At 42.3% G+C, this 20,615-nt stretch overlaps 1 protein-coding gene across 1 annotated transcript; it reads right to left on the minus strand.

Annotated features, from left to right (window-relative positions):
- Positions 1-10,331: 10,331 nt before the first annotated feature.
- LOC143329609 (major facilitator superfamily domain-containing protein 8-like) lies at positions 10,332-20,370 on the minus strand. The gene is made up of 11 exons (XM_076745592.1): positions 20,295-20,370; positions 19,909-20,094; positions 18,939-19,001; positions 18,709-18,828; positions 18,387-18,466; positions 17,638-17,923; positions 15,309-15,382; positions 14,629-14,842; positions 13,516-13,638; positions 13,262-13,392; positions 10,332-12,211 (listed from the first exon to the last, which is right to left on the minus strand). The coding sequence occupies exons 1-11, from the start codon at positions 20,368-20,370 to the stop codon at positions 12,131-12,133; spliced, it is 1,434 nt and encodes a 477-aa protein (XP_076601707.1). The 3' UTR covers positions 10,332-12,130.
- Between the last annotated feature and the right edge of the window lie 245 nt (positions 20,371-20,615).

Here is a 20,615-nt window from a genome sequence, read left to right on the forward strand (position 1 = left end):
CTGACTCATAATCGCCTTGTTTTTCCTCTGCTGTGCCTTCCCATTACTTTCTAACATACAGTAATGAAAGTCTGTGCTGATTGCAACCACACTGGTGGATCCTCTCCTCATTTTAACACATTAACATAGTTTGCAACAACTAGATGAGCTCTTGATGAAAGCGATTTGATTAGAAAATGGTGGATGGTTATGAAATGAAGGCTAGAACACCTCCGTTAATTCAACTTTGAAGTGTTTTATACGATAGTCGCTGATTGCACTTCTCCTAAAAAAGGCCCTTTAACACTGACACCCACAAATGTGATGTTATTATTCACATTAGTTGAAATTTCCCAAACCTGAAAATAATTTTGGTTATTGCAAAAAATCTTACTTGAAAAGATTAACTGTGAACTTGAGTGGCAATTTTCAGGAATTGTGTCTGTTGTCTTTTTTTAATCAATATTGCATCGACTTACATCAGATTGATGACACGTGGACATTGAGGCAGCCGTGTGGTGTGGTGTGTGTGGGTTTGTGTGTGTGTCGGGGGGGTGAAAGTGAGATCATTTCACATTAATTCTCCTGGGTGAGTTTCAATGCCAATAAAATCAACCTTAAGCATAAATCAACCGAGGAGTGATGAAACCATCAGCTTGTTCCTGTCAATTAAAATGAATTTGCTGATGAGGTTTTATTGCAGCCATTTAAATCAATAATTTAGTTACCAAAGTGGAGGATTCATATCAAACGGCTGCTCACACAGAGATGAATGATCATCTTGAGGATCCTGGTTTAAGATGTACCAAGAATTACTTCAGTTTTAGCTGCAGGATTTGTAATTGCTGGAAGACAAACTCTAATGATGTTATTATAAAGGATACATCTGGTGATCTGTATTCTTGTTATCGTAAATAAATCCAATAAAAAAAAAAACAAATCAAAAAAGCATTAGTTCATCTCTCAGTCCTTTCCAACTTCCCAGCGCTGTCTTCAGCTCTCGGCTCCAGGCTCACTCTGTCATACCGGCTCTGTGGACGGCAGTGCCGGCTGCTGATGGGTCCAGGTTGAAGCGGCCAAACATTACATTAGATGGATTGTCATGAAACTTTGTACAGACATTCATGGTCCCCAGAGGATGAATCCCACAGATTTTGGTGATCGCCTGACTCTTCCTCTGGCACCACTATGACAGTTGACGTGTTTGGTTTAACATAGCTCAACAACACATTCACGCCCCCCACAGAATGAATTGTACCAACTCAACTTTTTCATCCAGCACCACCATCAAGTCAAGATTTCCATGTGTGCATCATTATTATGATCAAATCCAATGTTAGCACCCAAAACCAATGACGGCGACTACAGTAAACATTATTTTACACATTCCCTAACCCCAGCACGTTAGCTTTTTCATTGTGAGCATGCTGAAGTTAGCATTCAAGTACCTCTGTGCCTGAACGCAGCCCCACAGAGATGGCAGCATAGACTTTCATGCTGCCACTGTGCTTCATCAGAAGTGCTTGTCTGATGGTCATACAGCCTCAGGAACCCCCTCCCTCCACTTTCCATGATGTGGGAAAGTTGCTATTCTGCCGTCCAACAAGCAGCTCTGAGGGAGTTCACTGGCTCCTTTCGTGTTGTTCCAAAAGGTTCAGAAATGTCCTTAAACAGCAGGGCACTGTAGTTTAGCTACTTAAGCAGGAGTAGGAGTGCATTTGTTAAGGATTATTTTCGGCAGTGGATTAACACACATTTGGTGCTCTCGTGAGTATTTACAGCAGCAGGACAGTATGTTGGATTGACTCAAAAATAACTACAGTGCCCATGTTCATTGTAATGAAGGAGCATATCACACCGTGCAGTAGTTTGTCTCACCGGTGTGTTTTTAATAGTTTTTGAACAACAGCAGAGATCTATGGCGCAGAGGAATAAGCAGTACTGTATCAGGCTTCAGCGGCACAGACAGTTGTTAGTGGGATCAATTTTCTGTTGCCTTTGGCCTTTTTGTGGAATTTGTTGATGATAACAAAAATATAGAATATTGCCAGACTTATCCTTAAAGCTTGCTGACTTTCTTTGTGCATAAATCCTTTTAATGATCAATATATCTTTTTTAGTTCTTCATGGGCAAAAGCCAAAATATTTGCACTCTTTTCTGAATTTATGTTTCACCATTACTTTTCTATGAATCACAACCAGAGACTAAAAATGCCCTCAGGGCCACAAGCATGGAAACAGCAAGGTCAGTATTTACTCTGGCGTTGGTAATATAAAGCTCATCTCAGCACTAGTGTCTCCAATTACGACAGACCAGTGAGCTCGCTGCTCTTCCTTAATAGCTTCCTCCATATCTGACACTCTTCATTTCACGTAATGAGAGTCTTCAAGATGTGAATAAAGGTATGCATATGATTTGGTACAAGGGCTGAAAATGAGATATGCCTCGGGGCTCACTTCAAACGAGACAAAAATTACAGCTCAAGAGAAACTGTGTGCCTTTAAACCAGACATCTGTTCTTCGTCCCACATTGGGGCTGAAAGGAAGCAGCCTGGGCCTCGGTGCCAAGGAGCCTCTTGTCTAAATCTTTGCCAACTTATTTGTCACCGCAGCTTCTCTGACCAGAGAAACAGCCAGCCACTCAGCCTAATGGTATGGTCATCTGTCGGTTCATCTCACAACTCGCAACTAAAACCTTACGACACACAACATCAGAGAGGAGTGGAGGAGGAAGGAGGAGGAGGGCGGAAAGAGGAGAGTGAAACCAAATCTCAGACTGGATTGACTCCTTGCTGTTAACACCGTAAAGTCACCCAAAGTTTATTGCCTGTCCATTTGCAAGCCGTCCATAGAGGGGCTTTACTCTCCCAGGAAGGCTCAGAAAGCTCTTTAACTGTCTGACCTTCCTGTGTTTTTATGGAGCTGGGGAGTAATTTAACATGTTGTAGTTCCTCTTCTACACCAGCTAAGATGCAACAAAGTGATATGAGGCAGGAAATCAGCATCGGCTATCTGACCATGGAGAAGGTTGCCATGCCAGCTATGCAGAGGCTCATATCTGCCTGGAACATCTCGACCTCATTCGTCAGCGCTCAACCCAGCTGGCCTCTTGCGCATGGAAGTCTGTCCAGCTCGAGTTTATCATAAAGCTGGCTTTAAAGTGCGTTATGCAATTACCTTGAAATCCAAGGGCCTGTAATAGAGGTATTTTAGTGCACAATGAAGCCGAGGCTGGAAGAGGCATATGACTGCATCAACAATAGACAAGAAGACAGGGTCAGAGAAAAGAAGTCTGGAAGCCGCTGACTCCTGGATAAAGAAACTGTCATACAGCCACAGCTCCAGTTTATCTTTTAATTAACATCTCATACACCAAGACAAACACACCATCAATAATGCAACAGTAACATGTTACAATATTAATGTCAGATGAAATGAGGTAATTAGACGGGGAAACTATTTTAAGCGCATGTCCCCAGATAGCAACGCAGAGCCGAATTATTCAGTGAAAAGAAAGGGATCCCGCAAAAATAGAGCCATGAGAAGGGGAGAGCAGCTGATCCCATGTGTGACTGCGGCCAAACGGGAGGGGGCCGAGGGCCAACATTTTGTTTGTCAGGACGAACAAATGGTGACAAACGATGGCAAATTGGAGTGAAGGCCCCCTGCTGAGCTATGGTCTGCCCACTGGGGTTTCAATAGAGCAGAGGTGCTAGCTTGGGAGAATAAAGACACACACATGTATAAAGTTATCGAAATGTAATAAAGTTCAAGGCGTGGCGTGCATACAGAAACACCCTCACACACACAATAATTGGATGGCAGAGAAAGGAGCCATTGGAAGGCTGGAGAAGACACACACAAAGGCTGCCTGACGATCTAATCCAATGTTTCACATGACAGAGTTGAGCCTCTGCTGAGGACTAAAACAGCATTTGGCCTAATCCTATAAATCTATATGATCGAGACAGATGGAAAGTAAGTTCTCTGCGTCTCTGCCTCTGAAGAGAAAAAAAACCCCTGCACCTCTCGCCCCGTTCCCCTGATTTCCAGCCTCATCCTGAGGGGTGAAGTGATGTGAAGCTCCTCAGCGGTGAGCAGCATAGTCGAAGTGTTAACCACAACACGCTCATAAATAGATTCCAGCGGCTAGCTCCATGTACAAAAAGGTGTATTTCATTTAATTGGCTGGATAAGACAAAGATTTTTAATTTCCCCTGAGATCTGGGTTGCCAACTTTTGTTTTTACACCGCCGCGAAAAAGAGCTGCACTCAGAGCAGTGCCAAGAATTTACAATGTTCTCTTTTCCACGGGCGATGCTGTGTTTTCTCTCCTCAGAGAGCTCCACAGATATTGGATTAATTATGCAGATGTTTAAATATCAACCCCGATAAAAGACTCTTACTAGTCTCTGAACCTTAGTGTGTCTGTGCTCTGTCTCCTTAGACCTATCATGGCATATGCTCTGGCACAGAGGACACACACTTACAGCTTTTCCTCTCCTCTCTCTGCTTTGCCTTCCCTTCCTCCCTCCTCCACACAGACAGGCCATTGTGTGCGGGCACAGATGAGATTTGCATGCATGTTAGACTGGATTACACATGCAGGCTCTGGGAACCTGGACCCCTGTGGTCTCCCTTCACTGTTTGGACCCGAAAACCAGCAAGCTCTCCTTTCAATCTACAACTTCAAACAAATCTCACAGCTTAATTGGCTCAGGAACACACAAAATCAGAGGTTAAATTCACAGATTTGGGGAGAAAAGTTTGGGAGTTTCTTTGCAGCTGCCTGCTGGAATTTTTCTCAGTATCAATCACATGAAACTGCTTCATTGAATTTTACATCTAGCAGCAGTCAGATTCATGACCCAGGGAGATAAGAGTGTGCGAAAGGGTTAATCCTCTAAGTGATATGTATGATGAGAAGCTTAATCCTTGATCTGAAGACGCTGTGTCGAGGAGGGTGGAGATTGCAGATAAGAGCAGCCAAATCTCCTTAAAAATAGCTGAGGACACAGCATCAATCTGCCAGGAGATGCAACAAACATTTGATGAATTGATTTTAATTTCATATTGTTTCTATGTCAATACTTTCCTTGATCATCTTTGTGAGTGTGTGTGTGTGTGAGAGAGAGCGCTTTTGTCGGTCAAGCCTCTCCATCATCCGTCAGTGTATTTATAGTGCGTTTGTTGACAACAAAAAAGTACTAAAGTGCCTGCAAACAGACAATAATAAAAAAAACAAAATCTCAAAGCACTTGTGTGTCATTACATTTATTCATATGAGCATTAAAGTAAATTGTCAAATGCTGTCTTCTTTAAGCAGCTAAGCCCTGCAGAGCCTCTCTGCTCAGCAGGATTATAAATGAGATAGGATTTAATATTGATCCTCGGCTGACCTCCTATGAAGTCCTCATCATTTTATGATATTCTTCACATATACTGTTAATGAGATCACCGTGCTCACACATGTTCGTGCACAGATAAATCTTGACCTTAACTCTGTCAGACAGCAAGCATGACCAGGCCTTTTTACTGGATAAAGGAGGGTGAAATGAAACGTGAGGATTAGTTGTTTACCTGATTTGTTTACCGCAGTCAGTCATATACAACAGTGAACAAGAAGACTTTCTTATTTCTCATCATTTCTTCATGCAGCAGGTTGGACAGGCTCTTCATGGTGTGAGTTTGAACGCTATTACATTTTGGCTCCATAGCACATTGAGCTTTGCTGAGTAACGCCACCTTCAAAGGACCAGACCGTGAAATATTGGATAATTTTACCTCACACTGGAACGAAACTGGTTGATGAGCGAATTTACTGTCAGCTCCGAGGTTCTCTGGTGCTGCTGCGGGAGAAAAAAAAAACCTCCCTCTCCCTTCGCGAGGCTACAGCAGGTTCATAAGCAAGCCACATACCTAAATGAGCCTGATAATTATCTGAATATATTTCCATTGCTATTACAATAGGCTCCAATCAATGAGCAGGGCTGCCTTAAACTCAGTGCTCGTCTGTCCCAGAGGCATTAATTTCACTAAGGCTCACATATGAGTATGGGGGTGGATGGCTGGTGTGGGTGGAGGCAATTGATTCAATGTATCTGAGGCGATGCCAGCCGCGCAGAATACAAACACACAGTAATAGAAGCTATAAGAAATGCAGAGGGGGCTACCTGAGTGACTGTAGCCTCTACACATATACATACCCCCGAGCGCCGGCGTCACATGTAATAAATCAAACCATTTGCCCTCCCGCAGCCCAGTCCTGCTTTTGAATCTAAAGCTGCTTATGAGAGAGGGGGCATGAAAAATTGTATTCGTCGATACTGAGCCACGAGCACGCTGTCGCCTCGCCTCTCTTCTCTTTTCCCACTGTCCTGTCAGCTCATTAGTCGCCCATCTCGATAATGCTATAAGGTGTAGATTCAAACGCTCAGTGTTATGCCTGCTCACACACATAATACTGCAAATTAGATGAAGAAAAACTTTCACATAATTGGTGGCAAATTTCCCTCCCTTTGTGTGTGTGTGTGTGTGTGAGACATGCAGTTCCTCTAAATCTCCCCCCCCACACACACACACACAGTATTGGACTTGAGCCACACTCGCCAATGACATCTAGAAGTCAGGTTCTTAAGTCAGCAACAATAACAGTGAAACAGTAAATCTTTGACCAAGCTGGCAGGAGACCAGCCGTTGACATCTATTTTAAAAGATTTTTTAATGAATAGCCTCCACTGAGGAAACAAAATTACATCCTGAATAAATATATTCCTGTACAATTAAATCTCTTAATAAATGATTTTTAGGGAGAAATCTTTCTGCACAAAATATGGATGCAGTGGGGGTGGAGGGAGGGGTGAATCGTGGACTGAATATTACTGGCCTGATTTCATCCTCCTTCCTATTTTTCACCAGACGATAACTCATCTATCATCTACGACCCATTAACAACCATCCTCAGTCCAGTTAATACCATCAGGAGGAGAAGAGGCGCTCTCTGCCCCTCTGATGCCGCTATCATAATTGTTATACTTCGGCTCCAGTCAAACGCTGTTTTCCTCTTTGTGACCAATTACATTTATCTTTGTTAGATGACAATTTGCCTTCAAAGCTGGTCGATGTAAAAAAAAAAAGAAAAGAATGAAAAAAAGGGAAAAAAGTGAAAACAGGCATGCGTAAATTTCCCTTTGATTTCCCTGATTCTTTTCCAAATACATGCTCCTCTGTCCTCACTCTCATTCCGTATTACCTCAGGAGGCCATTGCTTTTGGTCATGAAACAGAGATTGGGATCACATTTTCTGCACTCTACATGTTATTCTCCCCTGTTCATTACTTCCACTCTGCTCCACCTTACGCCTCGCAAACTGCTGTTTGTTCTGTCCCAAACAGCAAACATGGATCATGCTTGGTTTGAGGAAGAATAAAGAACATGATGTTTCAGTGGTTTGACCCCGCTAGGTCAGATTCCTTCGGCTCCGTTAGACCATAAAATATACCTGTGTCCATTATTGCCTGTAGCCATTAGTAAACAGAAATAACACTAATCAGGTTCATCATTTTACATCCTGGTACATCAGCATCATTTAGCACGGCATTGTCCGAAAAAGTAGCCTCGGCTGAGGTTTGTATTACATAAGAGATGTCTTTGTGAACAAATTTCTAATGAATGTAGCCTTGGCCAGGAGGGGAAGTCATCAGGTGGTGCCCAAACTGTCAATGTTAACCACAACACTCTCCAACTCTCCAGCTGGAGGCCCAGTAGTGGTGGCCAAGTCGCTGGCCCTCTCCTCCAGGCTTCCAGCTAGTGTCCTCCCTCTTATGCCAGAACCAGCACAAGGCTCCCTCTGCAGCTTCTCCCACCCTTCAAACAGCGGTTTCCCTCTTGTGACCTGTCATCTGCCATCAGACTCCACACCATTTGAGCAGGGAGTCCTCGACATCCGGCTTGGACTGTTAACAAGCAAGGGTGTCCAACCCTTCTCCTGACCATCCTGGACAAGTGGCTGGGGCTTGGTTGTCTTTCCCCCTGCAGCTTCCTCACAGTGTTAGTCAGTGGATTGTTAGTTCCAGCTGGAAGATTTTCCTTCCCTCAGGAGATCACATGACAGTGTCCAGTGTCAGAGTAGTGGACAGTGTGTGTGGACAGATGTACATTAAAATAAAACCCATCAAATATGCTTCAGAGAGATTCATCCACATGCTTTCATTTTTTTCCAAAGTGCTATCTCGTGCCCTCTTGGATGTTCCTGTGGTGGATCAAACAGTGGCCTTGTGTACAAGAAAACATGATGAAGTGCTCTCTGGGGTGCCCCCCCCCCAGTGGAGAAAACATGACGCAGTGCCATATAAGCTGCCCTACAAGCTAAAATTTGTAGTATTTAACAGTTGTGCTTATAAATATTTTACTTCAAATCAGTGGTTTCACCATGAATGCATCCTAACTCTCTGGTGCCCCACTGAGTGCAGCTGGTGCCCTTTTTGTTTTGTTTTTTTCATCCCTGCCCCTTAGACATTCTGCCACTGTATGGTATGCCATTAGGGACAAAAAGACTTCGTGTTGTACCCCTCAACACTCCAGGATGAGTTGGATATAATAGTCTGCTACATGCAAGTTTTATCCTTGAATGTTGTGAGGTACACCACAAAGTCCTTTTATAGTTCAGTGTTCACACAAAAAAGCACTGAGCGCTGAATAAGTGTTACAGCCACCAAGATATTTTTACACTCCACTGAGTAGCTAAAATAACTGCTCGTAGCTGAGTTCTTCTTCCTCAACATGGCATGAAAACAGTTAGTATGTAGAAAGCAGACTGAGCCATTTATAGTCACATAGTAGTACAACGTGCCGATGCTTCCACTAAAGCTCTGCTGCACCTGAGAGTACGCAGGATTTCCACTCGCCAATTACGTAATGTTATTTAATCTTTGACTTTTTACTGCCCCCCCCCCCTAAAAAACTCCATCTCCATAGCGACAAACTCTCGTCCATGCTTCACAGAAGTGATTGTTGGCTCCTGCGTGAAATGGTTGTTCTGTGTATCTTTAAAATTTCATAACATGTGCGTCTGTGCCTACCTTTGGTATATTTAACATAAAAGCCCAAGGCCTCTGACTTCTCTATTTATGTCCTTGGGGGGTTGTAGGCTGCTACAGGAGCTGAGTCAGAATATGGTTGACTGCACAGATCCAGACAATCCAGTGTATGAAAGCAGGATCATCTCAGTGTAGAGCACAAGTATTTTGTCTCATGTTCCCATGCCATATTGAAAAAAACATTTCATCAGTTTCTTTTTAATTATATATTGACAGAGTTAATGGAATTTAAAGGTCCTAAAAACACATTTTCTCAATCAGTTTTTTACTATGAGTGATGGAACCTGACATGAAGACACTATTTTCAACCAAAGTTTGAAGTTTTTTTTGTCTTTTTTTCACCTAGGAGTTTATGTTCTCAGTCCGGTTTGTTTGTCTGTCTGTCAGCAGGATTACAGGAAAACTACTGGCCTGATTTTCATGACACTTAGAGGAAGAGTGTAGCATAGGCCAAGGAAGACACAGTTCATTTTTGGAGGGGATCTGAATCACAGGGCAGATACACAAATTATTTTTCTTTTTTTTAACATTGCAAGATGCAGTTACCCTGCAGAATAAATGGCATATATCTTAAAATCCAATCGATGGTAGTTCAGTTGAATAGTGACAAAACATAGTGGTGCTATGGAAACGTAATAAATACACACACATCATGCAATTGTAAATTCCCTCTTACTCACATCCACATGTGAATTGTCTGCAATGAACTCAACCAGAGAGATTAAGATATTAAAATATTCAAACTTCGCCTCACAGGAACAAGCAATACTATTGACCGTGAAGAACTGACTGCATGATTTGCATATCGTAGAGGAGTGGACGGTTGGCCTTGGAGGTCTGCGCTCCTCGCCCGTCTAGTTTTATATGTGCTCTTCTCACTGGTTTGCAGCAGGCAGGGAGTGGTTTAAAAAAAGGTGATGACCCTTATCTGACTTTTAACGGTTAAACTCTGCCAAAATAATACCTAAATGTAAACGAACATGGTTTCTTCTTATTTAATCATGAATATTTAACCTTATAGAGAAATAGTCTTCTTTAGATTTGAAGCCAGGTTTTCAGGGGCTTTAAAGTCACCATCCATGTAATCACAATGTCCCTGGTTGTCCAGGCACCTGTGCTGTATTACCTTACTCCTTAATATTGTGTCAGCTCTGTAGACTATATGAACGAAGAAGGCAAAAATACCAGAAATTTACCTTTGAAATGTAAAATATATAGCTCGTGATTAGGATGTTTTTTTCCTGCTTGTGGGAGATCGGGCAGGAAAGAACACAAAAGTCAAATGATGAGGCACATGGTGTTTACATCTTGTTTTATTTTTGTAATTAAACCATTGGAATATTCATCTATATATTATATAGCTATATAGATTTAGTAACCTCATTTTACACTGCCACAATATCACTCCAAAGCTAGCTTTTAACAGCTAGCTAACACTGGCCACCACAAACTACTGGTCATAATTAAGCCGGTGGCAGCAATGTAGCGGAATGAGAAAAAGTGCATTTTATTGTTCATGAATTCAACAGAGGAGGATTGTGCTGTTTCTTCTTGTAAAAGTTAGACTCTGGCTTTAATGAATGATTGTAATACAAGGAAAATGTTGCTTTTTGACTAACTTTCATAGATGCTTATTTCACTGTGAAGATTGAATGTCACAGAGCAGAACTGAAGATCTCAAGGCAAGTTTTCAGGGACTTACTGACTGAAATGGTCATAGATATTTAGGTTGCTGTATAGACGTTTCTTCATAAACACAGGACAGCAGGAATCATGCTGAAAAAGTGAGATCGTTCAAAGAGAGTAAATTCAGGCTTGACCTGATTCTGTGCACCCTGTTATCGCCCTTAAAATGTCAAGTATCTGAATACGCTGATCAGGGCATGAAAGTACTTATATATATTATGTCCTTGAGTCCTAGAGATTAGAATTTCCATTTTAGGCGAAAAGCCTCTGGAAAAGCTAAACATCACATGCTGAGTGTAGAAAACTGGAAAGGTTACCCAGCCTTATCTGCAATTATGCAAAAACACAGAGATTGGCCAAAGCTATGGTCATTGGTACAAAGGGAATCTAGAATGCCTTGATGTTGCTTACAGCATTCTCCTCTCAGATGCAGATGTGTAGCACACAGCACATCCTAGAGGAGAACATTGGAAAGAACAGCTGACTGTACACAAGTCACACCTTGTCATGCTTTGAATTATGAACACAGGCAATTAAATTTTAAATCTCCCCTATAGTAAAATGATAGAGAGGACTAATTAACAAGTACTTTTAAAGTTGGTTTTAACTCAGGAGCTTCTCATTTGCACATAAGATGTAGAGGAATAGTTTCAGATAGCATCTATCTGGTTTAGCCACATCCAAGGCTTTGTATTTAATTTTAATACTAGGAACACAGTTTCACTTCAACACTACAAATGAATATGAAGAAATCTGTAACGCTTCCTTGTCTCTGACCCTCTTCATCTATCAGCTACACTGACATGGAGCTGCTAAGATGTTGACAACTCCACTTCTGCACCCATTGTGTCAACTGCTTCATTTTCAGCGAGGTTTTTCTTTTCTTTTCTTTTCTTTTTTCTCTTTGAGGAGGAGAGACAGGACAAGAAAAGAAAATTTGATACATGGGTCACATGGAGGAACCTGCTCTCTCATCTTTTCATCAACACCTGGGAATATAAATAGTTCAGTTTAAAAATAATGGCTTTCATCTTCAATTGCACCTCTGAATATTCAATATGAGAGCAATGGTGCCCCCTTGTGTAAAATATAATTAATAGTCTGATAGTGATATGCATGCAAGGTAGATTCTAATCAAACCTGACAACAGAGAGATTGTGCAAAGCTTAAAAACTTACAGTATTTTTTTTTTAACTTGTGAAGTGTGATCACCTGTATGGCAGGCTCTGAGTTACAGTGTGTGTATTGAGCATTTTTATTTCACACTCATACAGTTTCCTCTGCAGTAAACTTGTATTGATTCTCTCAGAAGTGCAGGGCACTCCCGCTGTCCGTCTTTAGCCTGCTCTTCAGACATACTGCAGCTCTATCCTCCGCTGTCAGAGCTGTGAGCACACTGCACTGCCCTGGGCTCCATCAGCCGGTCGTAGGACAGCGCTGTCATAACCTGCAGAAATGTACAGCGTGATGTGGCTTTGGAGAATAGAGAGCACCAAGTAATAAGCAGAGGCTATCAAAGACATGCTGAGTTAAGGATTTTACTGGCAAGTAGCTGCTGTTTTTCAGTTCGGGTATGTGAGGGGGGAAAAAAAATGCTTTTTTTAAGCCACGGCTTTGAGTAGTTTCTAATGGGGAGGGTTCATACAGGGAAGGGTAGAAAACAAGAAGCACTGAGTTAAAGCATTAACCACATCAATCCCAGCTCCGTGAGAGCATTAAAATCAAAACAACTGTTATACAATTTGGGCAATACATGTTTCATTTTTTTTGCAGAGTTAGAAGATTGATACCAATCTGATGTCTGCAGAATAACAAAGCTACAGCTAGCAGCTGGTTAGCATAGCTTAGCAGGAGATGACTGCACACATAACTCTCTGTAATACTACAAATTAACGGTGCTAATAGGCAGATTTTAAAAATGAAGCTACAGCTAGGAGACACTTAGCTTAGCCAACAGACTGCAAATAGAGGGACACAGTTACCATCATGTCTAAAGCTCATGAATTAACGAATTATATCGTTTCTTTAATCCGGTAATTCTTTAAAACTTGACATTTTTACTTTTTTTACACTGTATGGTTTAAACAAATGAAATATTGATTAGTGAGTAGTGGGTAGGTAAACAGCTGTTTCCTCCTGCTTCCAGTCTTTATGCTAAGCTAAGCTAACCAGCTGCTGGCTGTCGAGTCATGTCTCATAGATAAATATGAGAGCGACATCAAAGTACTCAATTACTCTCTGCAAGAAAGAAATATTCAGGTTGCTGTATGTGTCAAACACTTGCCATTTCCTCATTTCCAGTCTTTATGCAAAGCTAAGCTCACCAGCAGCTTCAAATTTACTACACAATCATGACAGTGGTGTCAATCTTCTTATGTCACTCTTTGCAAGAGAGAGAATAAGTATATTTCCCAAAATCTGATCTTTCTTTAATTAATCACGTCACTAATTTTCTGTGTCTGATGCTGTTAAATACTAAAAGGAGCTGTGTTCTTACTGTGATCATTATGAGGAGAGCCAGCATCATGCCCAGCATTATGTACAAATTATTGGTCAATCCTCCAGCCCACAAAGGACCCAAGATGGTGGCCAGGCCCCCAACTGAGCGTCTGACACCTTGGCTGAATCCTGTTGGTGACGCATCGCAAAAGAAATAAAGGTTATTCCTTTATTCTGTTACAATATGGCTTTGTATAACTATATCCTTGCATCACATATGCTGAGGCAAAATGGTAAAAATGACTTGCCAACCTTGTGTTTTCTCTGCAGTGACTTTGGAGAAGAGAGACACCTGAGACACGGCCACAAAGGGAAGCCCCAGCAGCTGCAGAAACACTCCGATGATGAAGGCCGACAGCTCCCATCCATAACCACCTGGCAGGGATGGAAAGATAACATAAATGAGATGAATGGATTACTGAATTACAGTTGCTTGTCCCCAAATTACATGAAAGATATCATTAAACAATTACATTTACAGGCTGCAAACTAACACCAGCTCTCACACACCTAAATTTGATATATTTCTAGCCCTCTTAGCTATTATATTTTAATATTTTGTGGCTGTTTATTGCTGATATGTAACGATAATGATTCAAAGTGTGTGACAGATCATACTTCAGTTAGCCATCCTTTCTTCTCTCAGTTTTTAAGTTCCTTCCACAAATGGGTTGGCACCACCAGAGATAGCTCTATCTGAAAATGAAACCACTGCCAAGCTGGCAGCCACTACATTTTTGTTCTCTGCTGCTTTGCATCATGCACATGTTTGTGTGAATTTGTGCCCACTCAAACTGTTGGATGTTCCTGCATAAACTGAACGTCTATAATCTCATAATCAAAATGCAATTTCGGCAATCAAACATGTTTCGTTCAAGAAAAACTTGTTTTTCTTCAGGTATCTGCCTTTAAGGTTTTGTTTCTTTGTTTGGTTCTTTTAACTGTAACTGTAACAAATAGCAAACAAATGTAGGATATGCCTTAACAAATAGCATTTTTGTCTAATTAGATTACTGTAATCCATTTATATGTACTCAGGCACTCCCCGGCTCCAGCACCTGTCAGTTGTAATCAGAGCGATAAACGTGACAAGCTGCAACAGACGCAGGCCAACATGAACATACAGGATCCAGTTTGCCTGTATGATCTCCTGCTAGCCTGCCAGAGCCTGAGTGATATCATTTACAGAGCACATTCAATGCAGCCAGTGTGTAACCCAATATGGCTCCCCTGCGCTCCACACACCAACACCAGTCTCTCTGAAAGGATTTGGCACAGAACATGAGCCATTTTTAAGACTGACTGTGCCTTTGCATGTGTGTCTCTGCATTGTGTGTTTGTGTGTTTTCCTGGACAGGTTAGCACCTCGGGGGTTGCAAAGGAAGATGAGGCACCAGATACAGGCGGTGCAACAGATGACCAGGCCCACGGCCAGCACGGCGCGGTCCGCCACCTTCCTGCTCAGCCAGCGTACAAAGAAGAAGCCCAGGATGACCTCCACCCCGCACAGGCTGTACATCAGGCTGTTGGCCAGCTCGGCAAAGCTAAAGTAGCGCTGCGTCAGAGGAGTCACCATGGTCTGGGGATTTTTTAAAAAGATGTTGGCAAGGTCGGTCAGTTAGAAAAGGTGATTCAGTCAGAGGTAGCGGTGGAGATTCTTATGAGGGCTGAAATGATTACTTTTAAGTCCTTCAAAGGCTTCATTCAGTCCATATCAAAAGAGCTGCTCTGTTTTGATATTAAAATGGTTATATAATCCAGGTCAGCACTGTGTGACGATTCCGCCACCACAGTTTAATGAGAGGAGAGAGGGCCTCTCCATATTTCATGTCTTGGACATAGAGATTGATTATTTGCACTTGATACATCAGTTTTACTTTGAGCGTTTAGCGATATTTGATTATTTTCTCAAAGTAACAGCACAGGTCTTTCCAGGTAAGGCTCAGATTGATGCGGTTTGGATGAAACTCGGGGTAAAATAGTGTGACATTGTGTGAAATGCTTGGAAACTCTGGCTGATGGATCTCAACGGTAGCTGCTCTCACCTCCAGCGCTGTCTGATTGAAGAGAGTGATGAACTGAGCCGTGAGGAGAACAACCACCTCCTCTCTCAGGAACTCTGCAGAGTGAAAGGCAGAGAGATATACACTGAAAACCAGAGAAACCAAAGAGAAAATCATAAAACAAGCTCAAGTGGTACCATTAAATTGAAAGTTTCAACTGGCAAGTTAGGTTGAGATAAAGAAGTTTAAAGAGAAAAGAAAACTTGGACTATCTGAAAGTAATCTTAAGATTGAAAGAGGCAGGCGTGACGAATCCTGGCTGGTTGGTCATGTTGATCCTCCAGTCCAACAAACAGTCTATTTCTTTTTCTTGAGATAAGTGGGAGCTCTGCTCTTTTTTTTTTCTTATGTCCAAAACATGATAACAGAAGAAAAAAAAAATCCAAATTTTGATACTAGCTTTTCCTGGAACAAAAACTCCCTTATGGACTTGGTGGGGAGGAAAAATGAGCTGGGCTTGCTGCTAAATTTGGAAGTACTACATGCCAGATGGCTGGAGGAATGGCTTTATAGTACAGTGTGTGATCTACTATGGTTCAGCTCTCTCTGTTCTATGTTTTTACGATATTATTTCATTTACTACTACACATACAATATGTTCTGTATCTGTAGTGTATGTATTTAAAGCATGCTTGTATTTTATGTATGTGGATTTAAAAGTTCTATAGTCTGTAGTATATGTAGGTACACATAGGTTGATATGGGTTTAAACATTATCGTATGGGTTTAAAGGGCCTATCAAGAAATTTATTATTGCACCTCCATAAAGATGGGGCACCCGCAAGAGACCAAGATATCCTGATCTTTGCTCCTGTCAAGCTCCAAAAACACCAGATCCTACAACTTCAATGATGTAACTTGATAGCATCTTTCATCAGAAGAAACTGTTTCTTCTTCTTATAATGGTTTTTTGACTGGAGAAATAGCGCCACCTACTGCTTATCTCAACGAACCAGCTCCTAATAAGCATTAATTCCCATTTTATTTAGCAAATTTTCTGGAAATTCTGCTCAAATTTACACTACATTTGGATGGACATCCAGCTGCAGACACCAGCAGCTTCCACTTGGATGCATGGTGACAATTTGGCACCTGGTGGTTATGTTTTTATAGAGTCCTGCCCTCACACACTGTGCGCTGTTGGCTTGAAGCTACACACCACTGGCCAAGGGTTGATGCCAAGAAGCATCCCAAACACAACAAGATAAGAAAATACAAGCACAGGGCAGGACCTCTGCAGATACACACACTTCTAGCGGGTCATAGGTGATGATGGAGAGGGATTATTTTTGTATCAGGTTAAAGGGTTTTTTTAGAGAAAGCCTACTTATTTTGCCTTTTAAACATTAATTATTGTGAAAATATTGCTTGTTAATGCTAAATATTTTCCTTGTTCCAAAAGGAAAAATTGACAGGTTCTACTTGTGTTGCTCGTGATTCCCGACCCCAACCACAAATGAAAAGGTTTGATGAAAGAGAGTGAAAGATCTGTCTGGTTTTCAAAGATTCCTCAGTCATACAGAAAAAGCCGGGGAAGATCAATAATTCAGGAGAGCGAATACCAGACACACTGTAGCAGCTAACACACACTCCTACAGAATGTGCTAGAGCTGCAGACGTCCTCCAGTTTTGCTCCCGAGTTTCTGCTGTTGTAGATTTTTCTTCAAAACAAAAAAATACAAACGGGGGGGGAATCAATAAGAAGAATGTTGGCCACATCGCCAATTCTGTCTCCATTTCATCCACAAGTCAACCACAGCAAGCAAGTCAATAAAAAAGGAAGTCTGGTATCCATCCCTTTGCCACATCTTCAAAGACTGAGAGAATCAATAGAGGTTTGACACACACACATACACAGGCGCACACACACACACACACACACACACACAAGCTAACAGAGTACAGAAAAGTTAATCAATAATGGCACACAATCACTGCTTGTATCCCATGTAAACTTACTATGACACTAATCCAATAAGACACCTGACATCATATATATACATACACACATATACACTCTGGCATAAACCACACACACACACACACACACACACACATGTCCAATCAATACACAGGGAATCTGATCTGACATGCCACACAGAATTCCTGAGAGAGACCCGGAGAATGGAAAGTGTGTGTATGTGGGTGTGTGTGTGTGTGTGTGTGTGTGTGTGTGCATGCATGCAAGAAAATCAATAGAGCTGATACGCAACATGTGCACTGACAGTGACACCTCCTCCTACCTGAATCATAGAGCAGAGCAGAGCTGACAATCATTGCTCCAGACAGGCAGTCAAACCTGTTCGCTCACCTCTGCTGACGCTGAAGTTTTTGAAGGGGTTCGAGACCGCCGAGACGCTGATGACGGGCTGCGTCTCAGACAAGCTGGAGGTCTCAAGTTGGTCGCAGTGGACAGCTCTGTAGGTGTGCACCGGCTCCTCATCGGACCCCATCAGTGGCACCTCCTCCTCCTCATTTCCCTCCTCTTGTTTCATCTCCACCATCACTGCTCCCCCCTCTGAGCTGATGGGTGGTACATCCCAGTACATAGCCAGGACAACAAACTGGAGCAGCACCCACAACAGACACATGAAGATCTGAGAGGAAGCAGGGACAAAAAGCGCAAAAAAAAAAAAGATTCTTTTACAACATCAAAATCCTTGAAAACTACCAGGAGGGACATAGCGTTTGATATGTGGAGGTGTTCAAAGGAATAAAGTAACCTGGCACAGTGAAAAAAAGAGAGACGTGCAGTGTCAAATTATCTGGAAAAATGGAAGTAGGCGTGTGGAGCTTTGGTATATCTCATTTAAGCTACATCCGTTCTACAGGTGTTTTATCCAGAGAGACTCATGAGATGGAAATAGATCGATACGGGTTGTTATGGGCCTGAGTATCACTGCAGGCATTTTGCATTCTTCTAACTCAGGAGGAGAACAAAGGGGAAAAAATGCATGTGAGCCAGGAGGAGAGCAGAATGTGCACTATTTCTGAAGATTCTTTCTGTATTCATGAGGTTTTCGGGGAACCTTAGATTACTGATTATCTGGATGCTGTTACCCCGGGAGACGTGTATTTGTTCACAACAAAGGGCCCCAGTTTGAAATCACACAGCCGCAGGAACAGGTTGAACGCCGGCCCTGGAGAGACAAGAGGAAGAGCTTTAAAGGGGAGCTGGAATAAAAACAGAGGATGTGTGGAGACAGTAGCCTCCACCTCGGTGATTTTATTGAATTCCTCCTCCTCGCAGTTGAAACTGAACATCAAAGAAGACATCACAAAGTCCTTCCTGGTGTCTGATATTTCTGAGAAGACAGAGGAGGTGGAGAGAGGTGAGATGACACCCCTATCTCTGCCGTAAGATGAAGGGGGAGAAACTGACCGACAAGGAGGCCAGCTTGTCGACAGGCCATGATGGCTGCAAAGATACCGGCGCGCTCCTCTGGCAGTGTGCTCCGAGTCAGGAAACCAAAGATGGAGGAGCCCGCTCCTGCACCCACACCTGAGAGGAAAACAGCATTCTTCTGTTACACCTCCACAGCGTGCACACACACTGATACAGGACATGCTCTGGGTGTTATTTCACCACGAGTGTGTGTTTGTGTGCGTCACCTGCTACAATACGACTGCATAACAACAGCCACTTTGAATATCCGAGAAAATACATGAAGTTACCTGAGAACAGATAAAAATGACATTTATTCTTAGGGACCAAAATGTGTTTCCAGTGTGAAATGAATGTTTGACGTGAAGGTTGTCCAAAGTCATTTTTAATAATGCTGGCAGCATTGACCAGACTGAAATATTTCAAACACAATTGTATGAACTGGGATGAAATTTTGTACAGACATTCAGAGAACGAAGCCTCATGACATGATCCCCTGACTTTACCTCTAGTACCACCAGCTTAATTAAATTAGACCCATAAAATTCAGCATCATTATGTCATAACTGAAACTTCTCCATTACTTTAGTTTCAGCCTCAGATGTACTTTGTGTTTCGTGCTAATTAGCAAATGTTTGTATTCTAACACACTAAAGTAAAAGGGTGAACAAGGCAAGCCTGCTACACATTAGCATGTTAGCATTGTCACTGTGAGCATGATAGAATGAATGCATTAACTTTTAGCTAGTATGTAGTAATAGCGGCTTGCATGGCTGTAGACCCTCAGTCTTGTTATTAACTTTAGTCCACTGGAGTTTTTGCCATTTTGTAGTGTTGGCTGAATGTCTCATCAGGATTATATTCTGCATACTGAGCTCAAATTATACCCAGAATACATGTTAAAAGCAGTCTACAACTGAGAGGTAACTACCATCGTGCCCTGCACAGACAGGGGGGAAATGGCTAATTCAAATATCTGCAGAATGAAAGGAATGACCTAAGACCTGAATATTTTTTTTGAGTTTGCCACCTGAGACACTTTATAGTCCTCTATATAGAACTGAATAATGAATGAGTGAAGTATTTCTGACAAAACCCTAAAATGAGCTACAGTTTGAGTTTCACACAGTCATGCCAGGGGCTCCGATGGCCTGACTCTCTGTGACTTGAGATTCATCTTGTGATTTGATTACTCACCGGCAATCTCGAAAAGATTGGAGAAAAGGATGATGGACTTTGTAGTTTTGCTCCGGTCGGACCACAGCCCAAAAAGCGGGCCTGAGAGCAGCCCGCTCAGACTGAAGGCAGACAGACCCAGACCCAGGAAGTACGGAGGGGCCTCCAAAATCTGGAGATACTTCCATATTGTAGGCAGAATGACGGCTGAGACCACCAGAGAGGGATGGAGGAGGGAGATGTGTAAATGGCAAGCCTCGTTTACCCACAGCCAAATACATTTCAGTTAAATCAGATACTGAATCCTCTGTGATGTGTGCTTACAGCCAAAATGCCAGGCAGACTCTGCTCTAATGAGACCATTATCTCATGTCTTCAAGTCTATAAAGCTATCATAATGAACCTACCGTACTCAATGCCGCTCAGCATAAATATCAGCCCGATGGTAAGAAAAGTTAGATTCCTTTTTCGGTGATTATCCATCGTGCTTGGTGACTTGCTGCTTTTATACACCGACCTCTGTCTGCGTGTGTTGTTCAGAAATGTTGTTCAGTGGCATAATCAGATAACAGGAGACACTGTGAGTCCAATTACAACTGCTGGCCTGGATAATCAGAGGAATTTGTCTCACCATTGTACAAGGTCAGAACTTCACAGAGATGGAAAACAGCACTCGTACGAGTTTTCACCAACAGAAGACGATCAGCGGGAGGGAGACCTAAAACACA

Source organism: Chaetodon auriga, chromosome 12 (genome assembly GCF_051107435.1).
Source record: "Chaetodon auriga isolate fChaAug3 chromosome 12, fChaAug3.hap1, whole genome shotgun sequence".
Lineage (NCBI taxonomy): Eukaryota > Metazoa > Chordata > Actinopteri > Chaetodontiformes > Chaetodontidae > Chaetodon > Chaetodon auriga.

Coding starts and splice junctions, on each gene's coding strand:
- LOC143329609 (XM_076745592.1), bottom strand. CDS start 20,370: ATGGATAATCACCGAAAAAGGAATCTAACTTTTCTTACCATCGGGCTG. Junction 19,002..19,908: donor CAATCTTTTCGAGATTGCCG/GTGAGTAATCAA, acceptor ATCTGTTCTCAG/GTAACTTCATGTATTTTCTC. Junction 17,924..18,386: donor ACAAATACACGTCTCCCGGG/GTAACAGCATCC, acceptor GCTTCCTCTCAG/ATCTTCATGTGTCTGTTGTG.